Raw genomic sequence first — 18853 nt, forward strand, 5'->3', positions numbered from 1 at the left:
GATAAATTGTTGTTTCATGTCCCAATCAAAACAAACAAATATATTTAAGGTCTTTAGAATATAGAGGAACAGATGGTCTAGGTGATTCTGACTTAGAATTCATTTAATGCTTATGTTTTATTGCGACAATTAATTAAGTGAAATAATTTATTCAATTTTATGACCAATTTAATGAGTCAAATTGAGCAATTAGTAGATAGAACGATTCAACATATTAAACCAGAAACTAAAAGGAAGGGAATCGCTTTCTAAAATCCAACCCTTTCTTCAAGGAGCTGGGAATCTGTTTCCAAGCAGACAATAATGGAGTAGCTTTGACACGATGCTGGTGGGAAAATAAATATTTTCAAAAAAAACAAAAAGAAAATAAAGGAGATGAAAAGAAAAAATTGTTTTCGTACATGAAATCTGCTTAATCAATATTATCTTATCTTAAGATGACAGCAAGAGTGATATGGAACATCTTCTGCTGAACGATTGTGCTTTTGTTTATAATGAAAACATTTCTTTTAGTTACAATCTCAAATAGTTGTTTTCTTAGAATAGCATCAAGCCAATAATTCTTGCAAGACAAAGACAAAGAAAAAATTATTATTTGACTTTGGGGTTGGAGACTGATAATTTTCTTTGACATACACCCACACGATCGACCAACTCCTCATCAATCTAAACTCATTTCAATTTCAACAGTTCAAATGACTTAACTAACGAAACTAAATAATAACTACTATTATAATTATATAAAAAAGCATGTATCTATTGATAGTTTCAGAATCTTAAAATAGGTGCATCACTATAAAGAATTAATCTCATTAATGCACGATTGGAGATAATAGTCAAGTAAAAACAAGGAATAATAGTACACAAATAGTAGGATTAGAAGCAAATGATAGATTTACAAATAAGCACAACAAGAAGTTAAAGATGATCCGAAGATCTAAAACAAGAGAGATTAGATCTCTGTTATTCTCTTCCGGTTCATATATATATATCCTATTAAGACTTTTATGATCGATCCAATTAAGCTATAATATACGAATGAAAGAACTCGCAGGCCGCCATTAACAAAGCTCAGACTCCCTTCGGGCATCTTCCAGGCGTTCCTGCTAAAAATTATAATCTGGATTCAAAAGATATAATGAAGAAAAGAACTAGTCAGATTGAAATATTTTTATAATTCTTCATCGTCGTTGAATTGATGGAAACGAATTCCTTTACGCCATGATCTTCTCCTCCGCCCATGGGGAGAAGACGTCGCCGCCGTTGCTAAGTTGGTAGCCATTTTGCTGCTCGCCGCCTGCAGCGGAGAATCTCTGTCCAATTGGTGCGATAGGAGCATCCTTTACTAGAGATTGCACCCAGGGTAGGTCAGGTTCGTTCATCGTGGACGGCGGGTTGACAGCCGCTGTGGCGGAGACGCCTCCAAAGGTGGCGGCTTGGTTGCCGCGGAAGGCAAAGGAAGCAGATTTCCTCAGCTTCGACAACTCCTCTTCTTGGATGCCCCAATCAAGCTTACCGCCCGGCGAGCCCCAGTCCGTGAGATCGGCCGCAGGTGGGGCCGTGATTGGGGAGAGGGTAGACGAGCGGCCGGCAGATGCCCCACGATCGATGAAACTCTGACTTCGCTTGGCGAAAGCAGAAGCCCTCGAGTTCATGATGGCTTTCGCCATGGAGGGGTCCAGGCCAAACGATGACGTCGCGTTCACCGGCGGGGAAGAAGAAAGGCCGCCTCCGATTCCAGAGAGCAACTGCGTCTGGTGCTTTTGTAGACCAGGTGCGGATTGGTATTGAGGAGCTGACTGCCTCATGGAGAGACCCTGCAACTGAGTTAGCAGCGATGGGTCTACATGCCCCAGCATATCGCTGAGTTCGGAAGAGCGAGATGCTTCCGCTAGGTTGTTCGAGCCCCAATTCGCACGCGGTGACGAAGTTCTAGTGATTTCATCGATGAGCTTCTGCTGATATCCTTCCAATCCGAGTAAATCGAGGTCGAAATCCATGTCTCTGGCACTCAGCGAAGCCTTCAGCCTGCTGCTCGGCAACTGCAAGGCCGGAGGAGTCATGGCACCGCCGGTCGGGTTCATCCACAGCGACGTAGCTGACGAAGCCGAGGGGGACATGGGAGAACCCGGCTGCTGCATCAGCATGAACGCCGTGGCCATGTCCAGAGAAGAAAGGCCTGGCGACGACGACCGCGACGAGGGCAACACCATTCCGGCAACTGATGCCGCCGAGGGATTCACGGTTCGAAGTTCTTCTGGTTTGTGGGCAAAGAAGCAAACCCGACGATTGCAGCCGGTCTCATCCTTGCACAGCCGAGTCCGATACTGTGCAGGGTGGAGCCAACTCTCGAACACGCCGTGGGCGTACTCGCAGGAATCGCCGTTCCGGCAAGATCCTTTGCGGAACTCAGGGCACGGCACGCAGCTATACGAGAACTTTCGCGGATCTCGGCGCCGGGCGTTCTCGCCAGGATGTACGAAGGGGCACTCCGTCCAATCGTGGGAGTAAGCCCGAGAGCACGGTTTGATCTTGAAGGTATACATCCGAAACTCGTCGGTGCCGTAAATCCCGGTCTTGATGTCGGGAAGCGTCAAATCCAACGGATATTCCTTCTTCTCTCCATGTTTAGCCGTCTCTTCCTTATTTGGCGATGCAACCCTAGGGCAACACGGGGCCTTGAGGACAACTTCGAGCGATTTAGCCACGCTGTTAGAAAACTGCCGGGCGATGACGTCACCAGGTCGGTTGCCGCTCGCATCGAGGGCATCGACGCCATCCGGGGAGGCGCCGATCAGGAGCTTGACGGCCTCGAGAGAAGCCGCGGAGCCGCCGGCAGCGGCGCAGTGGAGAGCGGTGGTGCCGTCGGAGGCAGCGTTCCGGGCAGCCTCAGCGGGACGTGCAGCGAGGATGTAGTCGATGACGGCGGTGCTACCAAAGAGGGCCGCGATCATGAGCGGCGTACGCTGCTGGTATCCCATACCTCGGCCGGGAGAACGAACGTACCAGGGAGCGGAGGCATCGAGCGGCCGTCCCTCCTCCACTGCCCGCTTGAAGGCAGCGACGTCATCTGAAGCAGCAATCTCTAGGAGCAGCGCAACATCCTCCGCCACCGGCGGATGCTTCGGATCTTCGCCAGCCGGCGAAGAAACTTTCCGGAGGCCGCTACACATGTCTACCCTTATCCACAAACCAACGAAAACCGCCGTAAAAAGACGATCAAATCATAAAAAAATACCAAAAAAATTCAACAAATCAAACTAAGACGAGCCAGAGAAAGGATTCTTACAAGAGATCGAAGAAACCGAAGAAACCAACAGATCTTTGTGTGCGGAAGAGGTGAAGATGTTTCGGTGCTTGGTCCTTTTTGTAGGTGAGGATGGGGCGAATAGTTTATACAAGGAAGGCAAAAAGTCCTGCCAAATTTACTCTTCGACCCTCGAACAACCTCGAATTCGCTAGATACAACCACGGCGGGAATGAAAAACAGTCACAAAGGATGCAATAAATAATATCTTTACACATAGGACTAAAATAAAAGAGACCACAATTATTCCATGGCGGTCTTCCGGTCAACGATTCGACTCACGGAAGGCAGCTGCCTGCTTCCTACTCCCTAAACGAAGCCAAAATGAAACGAAACGAAACGAAATCCCAACAAAAATGAAACGAAACCAAACCAAACGATAGGCGGGCCCACCCGGGCGCGGCTAAGTGGACATCGCGTCAGCGTCGCGGTAGCTGTGGGCCCCCGATGCAATTGTGGCCAACTGCAGATCGACGCGTCGACGGTGCGCAATAATATCCCGTATGGCGCCGGGGACACGTGGCGAGTCATGCGCTTCGCGCTGCCTCCTAAACTTGGTTCGGTTCGTGGATCATCGCGGTTCGGTTCACCCGCTCGATTCGCAAACGAACGATGAAGCGGACATCTCGCTTTCGGCTCGCTGCTAATCCACTCAGATAACGTTACCCCGGACGTACCTGACTCATTATTCGTTGGTGGATTGAATTAGCTGAAGCGTCGTCGTGGGCTTGACAAATAAATGAAGAATTATGGCAATAATTAATCTTTCCAAAAAAACGTTTATTCTTTCCATAATAAAAAATAAAAATAAAATGTTGACATGATCTATTTCATTCGTTGTATCATGGAAAATAAAATAATATTCTTTGTTTTATCAGGCCCTTTTTAAAAATAAAAATAAAAAATAAAAAACTTTTTTCAAACAAACTTTAAGTCTAACTTGTTTAATTCTATCCATATATATATTTTTTAAAAAATCAAATTGATAATAACAACAAAAAGAACCTCTAAAAAATATTTATAAAAAATTATATATATGTATATAAAATCTTGAATATTTATTTAAACCTGACATAGATAAGATATTTAAGATGAATATTATATATTTCTTTTTGGTTGGTATAAATATATCTATCTAAAAAAATTAAATTTTTTATTGAAGTTATGTGAGCTTTTACTTGTAATAGAGTATGTACCTAAAGCTCAAGTTATCTTTATCTATCAATAATTTATTTATTTTACATTAAAATAATTTATTTTTTTAAAACATGTAATTTTTATAATAAATATAAATATTTATCATTAAAATAAAAGATATGTATATAAATAATATCATATTTTTTTTTATTTGTATAAATCTTTATAACATGCTCCATGTCTTATAAATCTTCTCAATTATTTTTCCCATCTATCATTAATTATTCCTTGTTCCTATAATAGGTATATTTATAAATAAATCATGAACATTTTTTATATTTTGAATTTTATGTATTATTAAGATAATAGAAAGATTTAAAAATGTTGCATAACGACAATTGATACACCATTTTGTAATGTCTTATTTTGGATGGAATTCAAAATAAGGAAGACAATTAATGCAAGCATTTAACAATTATAAAAATATATATTATAAAAAATGTATTATTTTATTCAAAACGTGTCCAAATTTCATATTGTGGGACAAAATTATAATTTATAATTTTGCTTTGTAGTTTGTATTGTAAAAAGTCATAACGTCCATCTTAGATGCCCTTCAATACTGAATCTATATCAATTTAAAAAAATAAATCATAATAATTAAACGATTTCTTGAGATGATATATATTTTATTATTTTTTTCAAAGATTCAATCTCTATTCTTTTATGATCTATATAGTTTGTATTCATGCCGTTTATTAACATGGATATCCATACCTTTCAAAAGTCAAACTGATTTTTATATCCAACGTAGAAAAAAAGGAGAAATTAGTGATTAAAATAATGCATATTATAATTAAAGAGAATAATGTTTTTACTCCCACCTTCTAAACATTTATTCCTCAAAATAAAAATAAAAAAAGTTGGGCGTACAAAAGATATAAAAAATATAAATTGATAATTAAAATATTTAACCAATTGTTTGTGTGTGCCGACTTTGGGATAAGATCACATCAGAATCTGCAGTCCAAATCCAAATGCACGAGACATCCGATTGACCGTTGATGCGGATGGTTGCTCTGTTTGACCGTTGATGCCGATGCTGGCCTTTTTTTGCATCAAACACTTATAGTAAAAAATATATAAATATGATCTGGTAATTTTATTATATATTTTTTCAATTAAAATAGCATTATCAATCTGCTTTATTATGGAAAGTCGTCTATTTATTATTAAAAAATATTATCAATGATCTGGTAATTTGTGAAACTCACAAAAGCAAATAGTGTAGGATTTTTGAGTATTTCATAATTTTAAATATATAATATTATGGTGGTAATTCTTAGTTTAAATAATTAATCTATTTTTAAAATAAAAAATATTTTAACTAATCATGACGTATGATGACGACACTCTGATCGAACTGCTTAATTTCGAAATTGCCACCAGAATTATAAATATTTATTAATCGACAATGTATGTTGCATGATTAATATATGATATCTAATTATCAAAAATTATTGGACCGGCGTCAATCACCAGATTAACATTAAATACAGTCTAAGAATTAAGAAACGAATGGAGTTTGATCAGCAGCAACTCTGCAAACCCTAAACCATTATTTTGTTAACCTACTCGCTAAAAATAAAAAATAAATGTAATGGACTCAATTTATCTGCAATCTAATTATTATTATTTAATTATTTTATGATATGCAGTTTCTAAGTCAAATTAAGTTCATCTTCTCCAGAAATATTGTGGCCTTTAGTTTATTTATTAAGATATATTTTTCATAAAATAATTACTTTAAATTTTTTAGATACTATTTTAGAAAACATAAATCATAGTTTTAATTTCCTTATTTACATTATTTGTCTATGGTATGGTTTTTTAATTCCCGTTTAAAGCTTGTATTTTAATTTGAAATATGATTCAACTTGAATTATTAATTAATTAATTATATAAAAAACAAATTTAGAGGGGGCGTCGGCTTGTTAATGATATTTAATAATTTTGACAAGTGAGGGGGCCATCGACTTGTTTCAAAATAATAACATAAATTCAATGTATTTGTCCTAAATTAAAGTTACCCTGAATCAAAAGTATGTCACCATCAAATGGGCCTCGAGATAAATCAGGCCGGGAACTTTTAAGGCCATTGTCGGAATTTAAAAGCAGATGTATAGATGAGACTCGGTCTATTTAGAGACAAAAAAAAAAAAAAAAAAAAACTCTGGTTATTAGATTGAAGAATTGTACCAATTGTGTCTTTGAGTTAGGGTATTGTCTTATTCGTTGAGATTCAATTTTTGTCCACTTTGATAAGTCTGTTCCGTACTAGCATACTCAACTATACCCTATAAGCAATTAGTTGTCATAGCTATGTCAATTGGTTGTTACCCTATTATTATCGTGACACGTTGATAATACCATAAAATATATAACAGTTCGTACTATGATTATAAATAGTAAAATATTCTAATTTTAATAATAAATTCTTACTACAAGATAAAATGTTAAATAAAATAGTAATTTGGTTAATAGATAATATTCTAACAGGTATTTATTCAACTGTCTATATATAAACTGCTCACGTATTGTATGCCCAATACGGATATCCACTTAATTAAATGAGTAGATGTGCATTTAAATTTTTTATAAGTATTTAATGTGTCAAATATTTGATTGATTAACGTCTCTAAACTGACATCATTATCAGCTCAAACAGTTGGAAATAGAGACAAATAGAAAATTAGGTTCTCAATGATTCATTTTAAATTAATGAGTTGGACTGTAGTTTTAAAATATTAGAAAATATATTCTAAAATATTCATAATAATTTAAAACATATAAAAACAAGTAGCGCTTAAATAACATGATAGCAACATTTAAACAACTGAATTACGATTGCTAATAAACTTAGGGCATCTAAAAGTTGAATAAAAAAGCTTTAACCATGGTGGAGATGAGGTTTGTAATTTTAATTTAAGAACAGTAATGAAATTTCAAATATATTTTTTTCTTGAAATTAATCGTGTGAGTGGGGTTAAGAATTAATTAACAATGAGTTTTGAGATTAATTGGGTAGAGAATAATAAACTTTTATATATTTGATGTAATATATTGAAAATTATATATATATATATAAAATCATTTAGAGCTCTAATAATAGAAGACCCCTTTGAATTAAAAATCTCAAACCTAATGTCCATAATAGTTCGAGTTTTTTTGTTCTTTTTTTTTCACAAATCTTTCTAAAAATTTTAAATTGGAGATGTCCTTTAAACCAAAAAAGACATATTATATTATTATATTAATCAAAGTATGATCTGTAATCTACCGGATAAACATTGGAGTTAAAGTCTTAACTCTTAACCCCGTTCTATAATCTAAACTTAATTGCAATATAATTGACAACAGTTGTAATTTTACTGGTTCCATTTCTATGGTGCATGTGCAACTCCACTTGCATCCATTTAATTAAAAAAAAAAATAAAAGCTGCCTACATTTCCGTATGTCCCATCTCCTTTGGTGGTCCCACCTCATGGGTACTTCACAATTACACGGCATGAGAAATGAGAACGAAGACAAAAGAATCATAACTTTTATTTTATTTTATTTTTCATGGCTTTAACATTTTTATCGTTTGTGGGCCTTCTATTTCGTCCTTTTTTTTGATTATTCTTATTTTTCTCATTGTTATTTAGTAATGTGGCATGAAAAAAATAAAAAATAAAATCGTTAAAGAAAAAAAAAAGGAAATGGAAAGAAAAAGGGCTGGGAAAAAGATAAGAAGCAAAAGAGGGGCTAGAACCGTCCATCTCAAGTGCTGATGCACGGATCGTGAAGTTTGACGTGGTGATGGTGGCTGCCGCAAGTATTGACGTCAACTGCCGTCCCCGACCCGCATATTTAGCTGTGCTCCGCGACCGCCCGCACGGTGAACAGCACGCGCGCGCCCGGGTGCTCCCATTTCCTCCTCCTCCGCCGCCGTGGTTCGCCTCCACCTCCTCCTCCGTCTCGGCCCCAGGAGGGGCCACTCCGTCGAGGCTGGAAGAGAGCCGAAGAGCCTTCCCGGTGTTCCCGTCTCCGCCCTCCGTTGCTGCCATGGCCGAGCTGGCCCAGGCGGAGTTGTGCTCTCCGGGGCCCGCCGCGACGGCGACCTCGACGGGGAAGAGCGTCCAGGTCTGGCGTGCTCTGGTGAGCTGGATGGTCATCCTGTTCCGCCTCCTCCTCCAGATCCTGCGAGGGACGCCCTCGTGGGCTCAGCTCCTCTCCTTCGTTGGCCTCCGCCAACCCCTCCTCTTCTCTCCGTCCGCCGCATCCACGGGTTATAAGCCTCTCGCAGTGGATCCACCTAGCGACGCCCAACCCCTCCGGGTTGGAAACTCGCTGGAGTCCCTCAATAGGCTCACGGTATGACTTCGTTTTCGAACGGGTACTAGATTGTGACTAGTTGGTTTGAATATTGGATATTTTATAGTAGATTTGTTGAGATCTATCTTCTATTTAAGTTTCTTCAGATATTGCTAGGAAATACGGTTGCATTCTCCTCGTTTGTCTCGTTATCGCCTTGCCATTCCGTGATTTTTTGGGGATAAAACCAAAGATTAATTTTTGATTTTTCTTGAATTTATTTCTGAGTGTCCAAATGATCTTTACTGATGTGCTTAAATTTTTTTCAAAGGCGATCTTGCCAAAAAGAGTTGGTGAATTAGGGCTGGAGGAGTAAGGTAAGTTGCCGATTTAGTGAATTGATAATCTAGGATCTTCAGGTAAAGGTCTTTGCTAGAGTTCTATGAACCGACAAGTTTATGAAGTCTAAATACATACCAAGTTTTGTATGCTCAATGATTCCCTGAGTTCGAGACAAAATGTTGGTAATACTCATCATCCCTCGATTCTGCATATGAATCAATGATCCATATTATGACAACTTGATTTAGTCTCACAGGAGGACTGGGTTTGCTGTATTGATTCATAAGTCTAGGCTAGTCTTTTATGATTAAATACGCTGAAGATTATGTTAGTGGTGTTGAGCGTTAATTTATTATGCTAGTCATGAGATTTTGATATCAAACCAACATGACTTTAAGATTCATAAGCAAATCTAATAAAAAAGTCTTCTTAAGAGGTGGTCACCAAATGGTCTAACATCCTGAGCTAGATTTTGAATGTTGGCAAGGATACAGACCTTGAACGATGGTGACTGCAACATCTTGGGTGGAATCCCAAGAGGGAAGTGTAGGGTGTTAACTTCATGTGTTAACTTCTCACACCCATACCTTGTGTACAATCACTACCAATCATGAGATGTATTATGTTCAGCTTTATGAACATGAATTCTTTGCGCCAATTGTTGTGTTTGTTATAGGTAATTAATTTTTTCATGGTCAAAATGTGTTTGTTTATCTAAGAACTACGAAAATTATATTGGAAGAAGTACATATAAATGCCACCAAAAGTTGCAAAATCACTCATTGACTTTATTCAAAAGTTGAAATATGAAAAATTCTCCATACATTGGGAAACATTGATAGGCCATGGAGTATTAGCTAAAGCGATAGCCCCATGAATCCCATGATGACGTGGGGATATGTTATAGATAACGACTATCACTCTTTGGTTTGGTTGGTCATATCCCAGAATATTTTGCTTAAACTAAAATTTCTGGTTAATGAACATAGAATGAAATAACTAAGAGGAATGGTAAGTTTGACAAAAAATCAGATCTGCTGTGATAACTGATGGTTACTAAAATGTTTTCATACACTACAAGAACCTATAACAGGCTCGATAGAACTCGGGTAAGACATCATGTGTTACTTGGTAATGTTTGACGAACTTGACCCAAAATGCTGATCAATATAGTTAGAAATAGATTTCACTACCTGGTTTCAGTTTTAGCTTCTTGTTTGTTGCTTTGAAATTGCTGTAATTCTAACTTTGCATGTACTTTTATGTATTTCCTTCCCGAAATTGTAAGAACTTTTATGTTCACTATAATAGCAGACAACATGCTTTGCATATTTGGCCACAATAAGTACTCAGGGTATCCAGTGTTGGACCAGGTATTCCGTCCCAAGCCCTTGTTTGAACTAATGAACTTTTGACCATTTAACTTTCTTTGTCATGTTATTTTAGTCCTATTCGACTAAAAGAAATAAATAAATGTTCAGTGTTTTGTTGTGTTAAGGACTACTACTGAATTGAAGAAAATTTTAAACCTCTTGGTTTACTACTGAATTCTTATTATCAGAATTTTTCTTTCTTCTACTGCTGCATAAACTCCTGAATTTTGCCTGTGTAACTGTTCTCATTCTTCTGCTTTATCTTCACTTCCTTTTCCAATTCCATAACTGATTTTTGATAGATGGCCTCTCCTGTCCAATTAATGTAGAAATGGCCTTTAAATCATTTGAAACTTTGTTAGATAACCATAATTCTTGTATCCTTCTCTTCTTTATTCTTGTTTTAATTTTACAACAAAAGAAGTAAGGCTGGGAGAAAAAGTGGATGATACAATCATATCTCATACCCTTTTGTTTAAAACTATGAAATTTCTGTGAAAGAATATATAAGGATACAGCATTTCCACCCTTCTTTTACAGATTGAGATTATTATTGGAATGGCCAATTTGTGCTTTGTTTCTTTCTGTCGATGTTAACAATGCAATTTCTGGTTGAAAAAATAGATGAATTCATGGAAGTGTTCCATGAAAATCCTGAGGCAGAGAAAAGATCCTTTGTGTCATTTCAGTGATATGCCTATGTTTAGTTTTTATAATTGAGTCAAATTTCACCGTTCAAGTTCATGGATTTCATTAAAAGCATATGAGAGGTATTGAGAATATTTTGTTTATTGTTTTTTAATGACTTCCTCATTTATTGTTAGACTCCTAACGTTTGCAGGTTGTACTTGATTTGGATGAGACTTTAGTATGTGCATATGAGACATCCAGTCTTCCATGTGCAGTTCGTACGCAGGCCATTGAAGCTGGTCTAAAGTGCTTTGAACTAGAATGTATATCTTCAGAAAAGGTTGGTCTTATGACTTGCCTATTTTAAATTTTCAGCATCATCTTAAGGTCCATTTGTAATTTTGCTGAAAATTATTGAAGGATGCCGATGGAAGACCAAAGGTCAACCATGTCACTGTCTTTGAACGCCCTGGTTTGCACGAATTCTTAAAACAGTGCAGTGAATTTGCAGATCTTATTCTTTTCACAGCTGGTCTTGAAGGTTGCTGTTTTTGGTGCTAGTTTTCTTCATTGTGTGTTTGTGTTTAAAATTTTTATACTTCTGAATGCAATTTATTTTATGCTTCCTTTTGCATCAGGTTATGCTAGTCCTGTTATTGACAGAATAGACGTTGACAAAAAATTAAGTCATCGGCTATACAGGCCTTCAACTGTGAGCACGTAAGTGAAAGTTCTGCTCATGAATTTGCACTCTTCGAGTTATAAATAATCTCTGTAGCTTTGCATTTTGACTGTGACTATATTTCGAGTGTTATTGATCATAGTCAATATCACAGAAGTTTTAGCCATTGATATTCAAATGGTACTTAGTGGAGTGCACTATCATTGTCATATGATAGTTGGCCAACTTATGTTTTTTTCCTAGGTTAAACACAAAGTAATGTTCCTGAAAAGAAAACAAACTGTTTCTTTTTGGTTGAAAGATAGTTTGTTGGAGAGTCAAAGTCTCAAAATACAGATTAAATGCTAAAAAATATTGATTCTTCAAGGCGTGATTTATTCTTCAGATGTTATTTAATGTAAATGACTGAATCATTAGTGACAACTTTTCTTTAAATATAAATTATTGTTCATTTATCGAATCCAATGAAGATTCATATAGCCATGTTTACTGAATGCTTAAATGTCTTCATAAAAATTGCATATTGCATGTGGTGCCTACATATATCTGTATAATTTTTGTATCCAAAACCTTCTACAATCTATTGCTAAATCCTGCACATACTATACATTACTGTACAAGTAAATGTTATCTGTTTCTGTGAATCAGAGAATACCGAGAACATGTCAAAGACCTTACTTGTGTATCGAAAGACTTCTCCCGCACTGTTATTGTCGACAACAATCCATTTAGCTTCTTGCTTCAACCTTCCAATGGAGTACCATGCGCCCCATTCTTTGCAGCACAGCCTTGTGACAACCAGGTAACAGACTTGGACTGATACATGTGCACCAATTTTCTTTCTTTCAATCTAAGAACTAAACAAATCCCTTATCGATCAAAATATTTTCTTGCTTCCAGCTCATGGAAGTCATACTTCCCCTTCTGAAGCAACTTTCATTTCAGAAGGACGTAAGACCTGTTCTATATGAAAAGTTTCGCATGCCCGAATGGTTTGAACATCAAGGAATCCCCTCCATAAACCCTAGTCTGTGAGACATCATCGAATTCCTGCTTCGAAGCTCCCCTTGCTGGAATGTACAGTACGTATTTTAATATACACAACGCAGGAACCCTAATTCAAGGGGGGTCCCTGCTTGTAGATAATGATTAGAAGAATCTCCTGAGCGTCAAAGAGTGGCGAAGGATCAAGATTTTATGGCTCAAAGGAAGAATTTTGAGACCGAAATGAACAGATCTATTGTTCAGCATTACATATGCTTAGGAAGATTACTTCAAACTGCAAGTGTAGCTGTTTTTGTATTGTATATTATTCTCATTGATCTTGGGCAAGGGAAGGCTTGTGCAAAATCAAGTCATTCAAAGCATACAACCAAAATCAAATAACACCAACACACAAAATATGTTTGATCTAAAGTCAGTCAGCATAATTTAAAAAACAAATAAAAAACTAAAAGCAAAGTTTTGGGACTCACTCATGTTCAAATAGTTTGCAATGTCTTAATTATTTTGCTTGTTCTAATAAAATGATCAACCTTTTGCTTCCTCGTCCCATTTGTTGGCTTCTAATTCACTCCATCATTCGCCCACTGCTTGGCCCGATGTGGCGATGTTGCCGGACAAAGTATGCGGATTCACAAGCGATTGAATTGGATTACCTGGAGGAATAATTCCGAGCACCATGGTCGAGTCGGCGAAGTAATTCACGAGGCCAGCGGGTGCCTTGCCCTTCCGCCAAGAGTAGGAGTCGGTGCTATCTGCGAAATTGCGGAAGTAGGAAGTCGCCGGTGAGTTGTTCGACGAAATGCTACCTTATTGATTGTTCTCCTGCGTGTGATGGAAGAATGGATTTATGTTTCCAGGCACGGGCTTTAGATTCGGAATTGGGGTGAGGAAGCTTGGCGCGGGGGCTGGCGGCAGCATATGCTCTTGTTGCTGAGCCTGGAAGAGATTCGTCGGCGTCTTCATCGCCATGCCGGAGAAGTACGAGGGCAAGGGAGCGGTTGCGGTGGAATTCATCAACCCTGCCTTCTGCAGCAAGGCTGACCCGGATGAGGATTCGGAGAGCACTGGAGCTTGGAATTGCTGGTTTGTGTTGTTGTTCATGAAAGGTAAGCTTCCGAGCATTGGACTGGCGGTGCTGGGGTTACTCTTCTGCCCAGCCTCGGTTAGCTATGTTTGTGCTAGCTATTTTGAGTCGGCTACATGAATTTTTTTCCCTCTATTGAAAAATGAAAGACTATATTACTTGTAATATTCAAATTAACTAAATCTTTTTTATTTGCTACACTGACTAATACTTTTTTTTGACCTCATCTCTCTAATCTTATAACTTGAACATGTCAGATGGTCGTGGGGCCAACCGTGTGGGGCCATGGCGGATTCCACCTTGCAGAAGAAAAAGAACCTGTCCGAACCATGCCAATCTATTTTATTTTATTATTTGTTGGAGGTACAGCTAATTGCTTTTAAATAGTAATGCCTTTTATTTCATCCTTTATAGTAACATCACACATCAAGGCTATAATTTTGGTAAACTAGTTTACTTGAGTGAATGACCATCATAAAAATATTGGACCAGTAGTATAGTATTTTGATGACCATAAACTCATAGGAAATTACCACTAAAGTAGTTTAATTTTAGTGCAGAAAGTGAAGGACAATATTTAAAAAATGCCCCCTTTTCACTCTACTTTTGTGCTTAGTCAGTATGCTAAAGCCATTTCATCTCTTGTAGATAGCCAAAAGTGCTTTAAAACATAGAAATGTTTCACAGAAGTAGTTTAGTTTTTGTGAACAGCATAGTCTTCTAGATGTAGAAGCACAACAAAACAAGTTGAGTAGGCTTAAAGAGTTATAGGATATGTTAAAAGACATTCTTCATTATTTAGAATAAATGTCCCATGAGTGTGGAATTAGAAAAACATGCTCAAACCTTGATTGTCTTTGAGATTCAGAGTTAATGATTCACAAACAATACCTAAAAAACTTGATCATTATGCTTCATACTAATAGGCTAAATGAATGTAAGGACCATCAAATCCTTATAGGCACAAACTTTTATCATTAGTAACTCCTTGTTAACAACATAAATATATAAATTGGTTCATTTCCCAATACCTTGAGCTTTTGGCATAAGTGATTGGCCAAACAAAATTAACATGGTATGAAACAATAGATCAGAAGCTCGAATCTAACTTGTATATATATATAAAATAATCAATTCATGTGTTAGGAGGAGATCAGGGTAAATTAAGTCAAGTATCTCACCCACACATGAATAGGTAAGCTTTTGGAATTGGTGAGTCAATCAACATTAACACACTTGATATACTTAGGGGATTCAAGCTTAGGCATATTAACATAAGATATGCATGAAATGGTTAAGGGTTTATAGAATATCTAACTACAATAAGGAATACATTAGCTTTTTATATCTTGTCTCAGGAAGTGTCTATAGTACACTTGACAAGTCAAAGTGATTCAACAATTTCATCCTTGGCAAAACATTTGGTTGTTTTAATTTGGTATATTATAGATGTTTGTGATTTCGGGATTTGTTGCATTTATAGGATTTGAGTCTTTATTGGATTAAGAGGATCTATAGGAAATTTAGAGATTTGACTTATCTAGGCGATTCAAGCTTAAGATTCCATTAACAACTGAAAAGGATCCTAGTGGAATTTGGTAATTAGTTTCAAGTATCTTAAAATGAGTTAGACATAGTTGATTTACCAACTAGTTTCTCAAGAGGGTTAAGCAGATAAATATACTTTACTAATGACTCAAAGTGATCTACTATTAGGTTTTATAAAATGAATCAGAAACCAATGGCATTTGGTCTAAATGGCATAGAGGGACCTAACCAGATGATTCCAAAGGGATCTTATGTTGGTTTTTCAACGTGATTGCATGGTTCAAGGGGTTTAAGTTCAAAATATAGTGTGGATTCAAGTGACTCAATCTCAAGAGGGTCAAGTTGATATACTACTTGTTCAAGGGATTCTTTATTGGTTTAAATTTGATAGACAACTCAAAATGGGCCATGTTGAATTTTGGATAAGTTCCTTAGAAGGAGTTAGACGAGTCTTGGGTCACCGAGTATGTTCTCAGTGAGTTATAGTTGGCAAAACATTTATGTTTACCTAGAGACCTTATGAAGTTTTAGGTTTTGACTTGAACTGAGAGAGTCAAAGAGACTACGAAAGATTTGATTTACATTGGAAAATTCATAGGGATCCAGAGTAGGATTTGGATAAAGCCTGAGTGGGAAATGGGACTTAGGATTTTTGGATCCAACCTGCTTCCAAGTCATGCTAGTCGAATGACTCTCAGAGGTATTTTGGCCTTTTGTGGGCTGTCAAACTGGGGGGATTGAAGTACCTTGTTGTTTGACCTTAAGTAATAGAACTTGTATTTTAGCTTTTTTGGGTCGACAATCATAGTTGAGAATTTCACTAGACACCATTAGGTTCAATTCGGGTGCTTTGGTAGTCAAAGATTTTTGTTATTAGGCCTTGTTGACTTTAAAGTATGTTGATGTCAGGTCTTGACTGAAACAATTCCAAACCTGTGATTTTAGCTTAAACATAGGCCAATCCCCTTAGTTGATGGGTCATACGAGTTCCCAAAATATTTAGGTTTGACCATGTTGACATTGAAATTTGTTGGTGTTGGTTCTTATCAGTTTTGCAAGAATGTTTTCTACTCAAATAAAGATCAAAAGTGCCCCTATGTTTCTTGGATTCCCTAACATGACCTCCATCGAAAGGCTGATTCATGAATTCTTGACCTGCAACCAGCTTCAAATTCAAACAATGATAAACGTAGGTATGTTGTGTCCATAAAGTGGTGATGCTGTGTTCGGAAGTTAGAACTTGTTCTTAGCCACACGTCTTCACAGAAATCTGGCTCTTACTCATATTAAAGTAGTCTACAACCTTCATTGCCCCAGACAGATAGTTCTTCCAAAAAATATGACTTGTTCCATTAACTTCAAGGATGCTTGTCGAGTAGTTTCTATATAATGCTGGCACAGGCCAAATGAACCTTCAACTTCTGGTTTTCTAGATGGCAAAAGAGCAGATTGAATTTTCATCATACCCAGAGACTAATTTGATTTTGTTGAAGTACAGAGGAGCACCACCTGTTGAAGTACAGACTATCAGCTGTCTTGCATGCAGCCACTATCATCCAATCTGAAGCAGATAGGCAACTTTCCTGGGCTGCAGAAGAGATCTCAGATCAAATTGTTTCTGCTCCATGGTTTCAACAGCAAGTGAGCTAGGGTCACCCTGCTGGGTACAAATTACAAATTTGAAGGTTCAATAGGGGTAGAACAGTTTGATAATATTTGGCTGGACATTTAGGTGCGTTCTCCTCGCTGCTTGTACTATATTTACCTTTGTAGATTGCATCACACAAATAGTTGAGACAAACACAACTTTACGATGATGTAACTTAGCCTCTGGTTTTGTTTAAGCTTGAAGTGTGTAGGGGAAAAAAAATATACAAGTTGGTCAAAAAATCTTATTAATGGATTCTTTATTGCTATTTGTTGATATAATGCTTCACCTTTGCTCTATAGCACGCTTTGTATGTGCAGCTACTGTTTGATACTTCTGAAAAGAGAGAGTTTAGAATAAGGATGTTGAAATCCTTTGAATGTGTAGATAGTTTCATGACCATGGAATTTGTTTCTGCCCAAATGTGCCATTTCATCTTTTCCTTCCCTTGTTTTTTCTTTCTGCATCACGTAGTTTCCATAGTCATCGTTTGCTGGAGCAAGCAGTTTTATTAGAGGAAAATGTCTATCACGTGGTGACTAATGGACAATTTAAATGGATACATTATACTAATGAGCAATGATAGATTGCATGAAAATGCAACATGAAATTCAAGCATCACATATATAAGACATGGAGGTGGGATTCATGCCTTGTCTGTGTCATGCTAGAATTTCATGTTGTATTTTCATGCAGTTTATCATTTCTCTATAGTAAAAAGGTAGAATCGGTCATTTTAACAACTTTATGATCATATATAAAGAGATAAATCAGAAATTCAACTTCATCGAGATTCGATTCTTATTTACTGCAACAAGTCTGTCCCATAATAACCAATTCAATCCTGCCTTGAGGGCTATACAATTTAAATGGATACATTTCAGCAAAAGGTGTAATCTACCACTCCAGCGGCTCCATACGGTTAGTCTTTCGATTATATGTGAGGGGATAAATCGAGAAGTTACAATTGATCACGATGGGGAGGATATTATCTTGATTTTATCGAGATTCGATTCTTATCTACTTTAGTAAGTCTGTCTCATCGTAACTAATAGATACATGAATCTAAACTAAGTCGATCAAACTAAAAGAATCAAATTTATCAATATACAACTATCACCCTTGATTTCGTTCTTATGATGGGTACAAAGTTACTTTTAAAATTGAATAGAATATATATAAGTCGGCTATATATATATATAGATTATTAAATTTATATTATAAATTATTAGTAATTTTTTGTTGAAAATACTTAGACATTATAAAATTTACAAACAATATATTAATTAATCAAATCAATTCGAAGTGATCGTTTTATAGTCCTCTTATATTTTTGTTTGGAAGGAGGTGAAGGAAGGAGAAGGAAAGGTAAATAAAGTGAAGGAACTTTGAATCTTATTTGGAAAGAGTGAGGGAAGAAGAGAAAAAGGTAAGGAATGATAATTTTTAACCTTTCTTATTCACGAAAAAAAATTTTACACTCTATTTTGGAGTGAAAAAAAGGAAAGACAACTCTAAATATTATTTTTTTCTAATTTTATCTCTATTTTAAAATATTAATTTTTAAATATTTTATTTAATTTAAATTTCTTAAATTTCTCTTGTTAAATACGATCTTTTCATTTATTTTTTACGTCAATAGATTTTAATAGAAATATATATAAAATATTGATTTATTTTTTATCATACTAAATATATAGATTTTATATTTTGCATATTTATTGTATGTTTAATCATTAT

General features: G+C 36.6%; 2 protein-coding genes and 1 long non-coding RNA gene across 4 annotated transcripts; 2 read left to right on the top strand and 1 right to left on the bottom strand.

Moving 5' to 3' along the window:
* Positions 1 to 857: 857 nt before the first annotated feature.
* LOC141824082 (zinc finger CCCH domain-containing protein 33-like) lies at positions 858 to 3356 on the bottom strand. Of its 2 annotated transcripts, none has more exons than XM_074711313.1 (2): positions 3290 to 3356; positions 858 to 3175 (listed from the first exon to the last, which is right to left on the bottom strand). In XM_074711313.1, exon 2 carries the CDS (start codon positions 3171 to 3173, stop codon positions 1215 to 1217), a length of 1959 nt encoding a protein of 652 aa, XP_074567414.1. In that variant the 5' UTR covers positions 3174 to 3175; positions 3290 to 3356; the 3' UTR covers positions 858 to 1214. The 2 variants fall into 2 exon arrangements, with proteins under 2 accessions (XP_074567414.1, XP_074567415.1); XM_074711314.1 differs by having other exon boundaries at positions 858 to 3180; positions 3290 to 3348.
* Positions 3357 to 8306: 4950 nt separating this feature from the next.
* LOC141824440 (uncharacterized) lies at positions 8307 to 13178 on the top strand. Its single transcript, XM_074711730.1, has 6 exons — positions 8307 to 8861; positions 11358 to 11486; positions 11567 to 11687; positions 11785 to 11866; positions 12477 to 12630; positions 12729 to 13178. The coding sequence occupies exons 1-6, from the start codon at positions 8307 to 8309 to the stop codon at positions 12861 to 12863; spliced, it is 1176 nt and encodes a 391-aa protein (XP_074567831.1). The 3' UTR covers positions 12864 to 13178.
* A 206-nt stretch (positions 13179 to 13384) lies between these two features.
* Positions 13385 to 16988, top strand: LOC141822816 (uncharacterized). Its single transcript, XR_012601363.1, has 3 exons — positions 13385 to 13615; positions 13691 to 13995; positions 16964 to 16988. It is a non-coding gene; the product is annotated as an uncharacterized LOC141822816 (long non-coding RNA).
* Positions 16989 to 18853: the final 1865 nt, after the last annotated feature.

The sequence above is a fragment of the Curcuma longa genome, chromosome 3 (assembly GCF_044706935.1).
Source record: "Curcuma longa cultivar G26 ecotype Majalengka, Jawa Barat chromosome 3, ITB_CL_G26_1.1, whole genome shotgun sequence".
NCBI classification, from domain to species: domain Eukaryota; kingdom Viridiplantae; phylum Streptophyta; class Magnoliopsida; order Zingiberales; family Zingiberaceae; genus Curcuma; species Curcuma longa.

What these genes read in the sequence shown, in the direction of transcription:
- LOC141824440 (XM_074711730.1), top strand. Translation starts at nt 8,307, where the DNA reads ATGGTGGCTGCCGCAAGTATTGACGTCAACTGCCGTCCCCGACCCGCA. An exon ending in TTTCACAGCTGGTCTTGAAG is followed by an intron (nt 11,688 to 11,784) that starts GTTGCTGTTTTT and finishes CTTTTGCATCAG; the next exon opens with GTTATGCTAGTCCTGTTATT. An exon ending in AGGCCTTCAACTGTGAGCAC is followed by an intron (nt 11,867 to 12,476) that starts GTAAGTGAAAGT and finishes TCTGTGAATCAG; the next exon opens with AGAATACCGAGAACATGTCA.
- LOC141824082 (XM_074711313.1), bottom strand. Translation starts at nt 3,173, where the DNA reads ATGTGTAGCGGCCTCCGGAAAGTTTCTTCGCCGGCTGGCGAAGATCCG.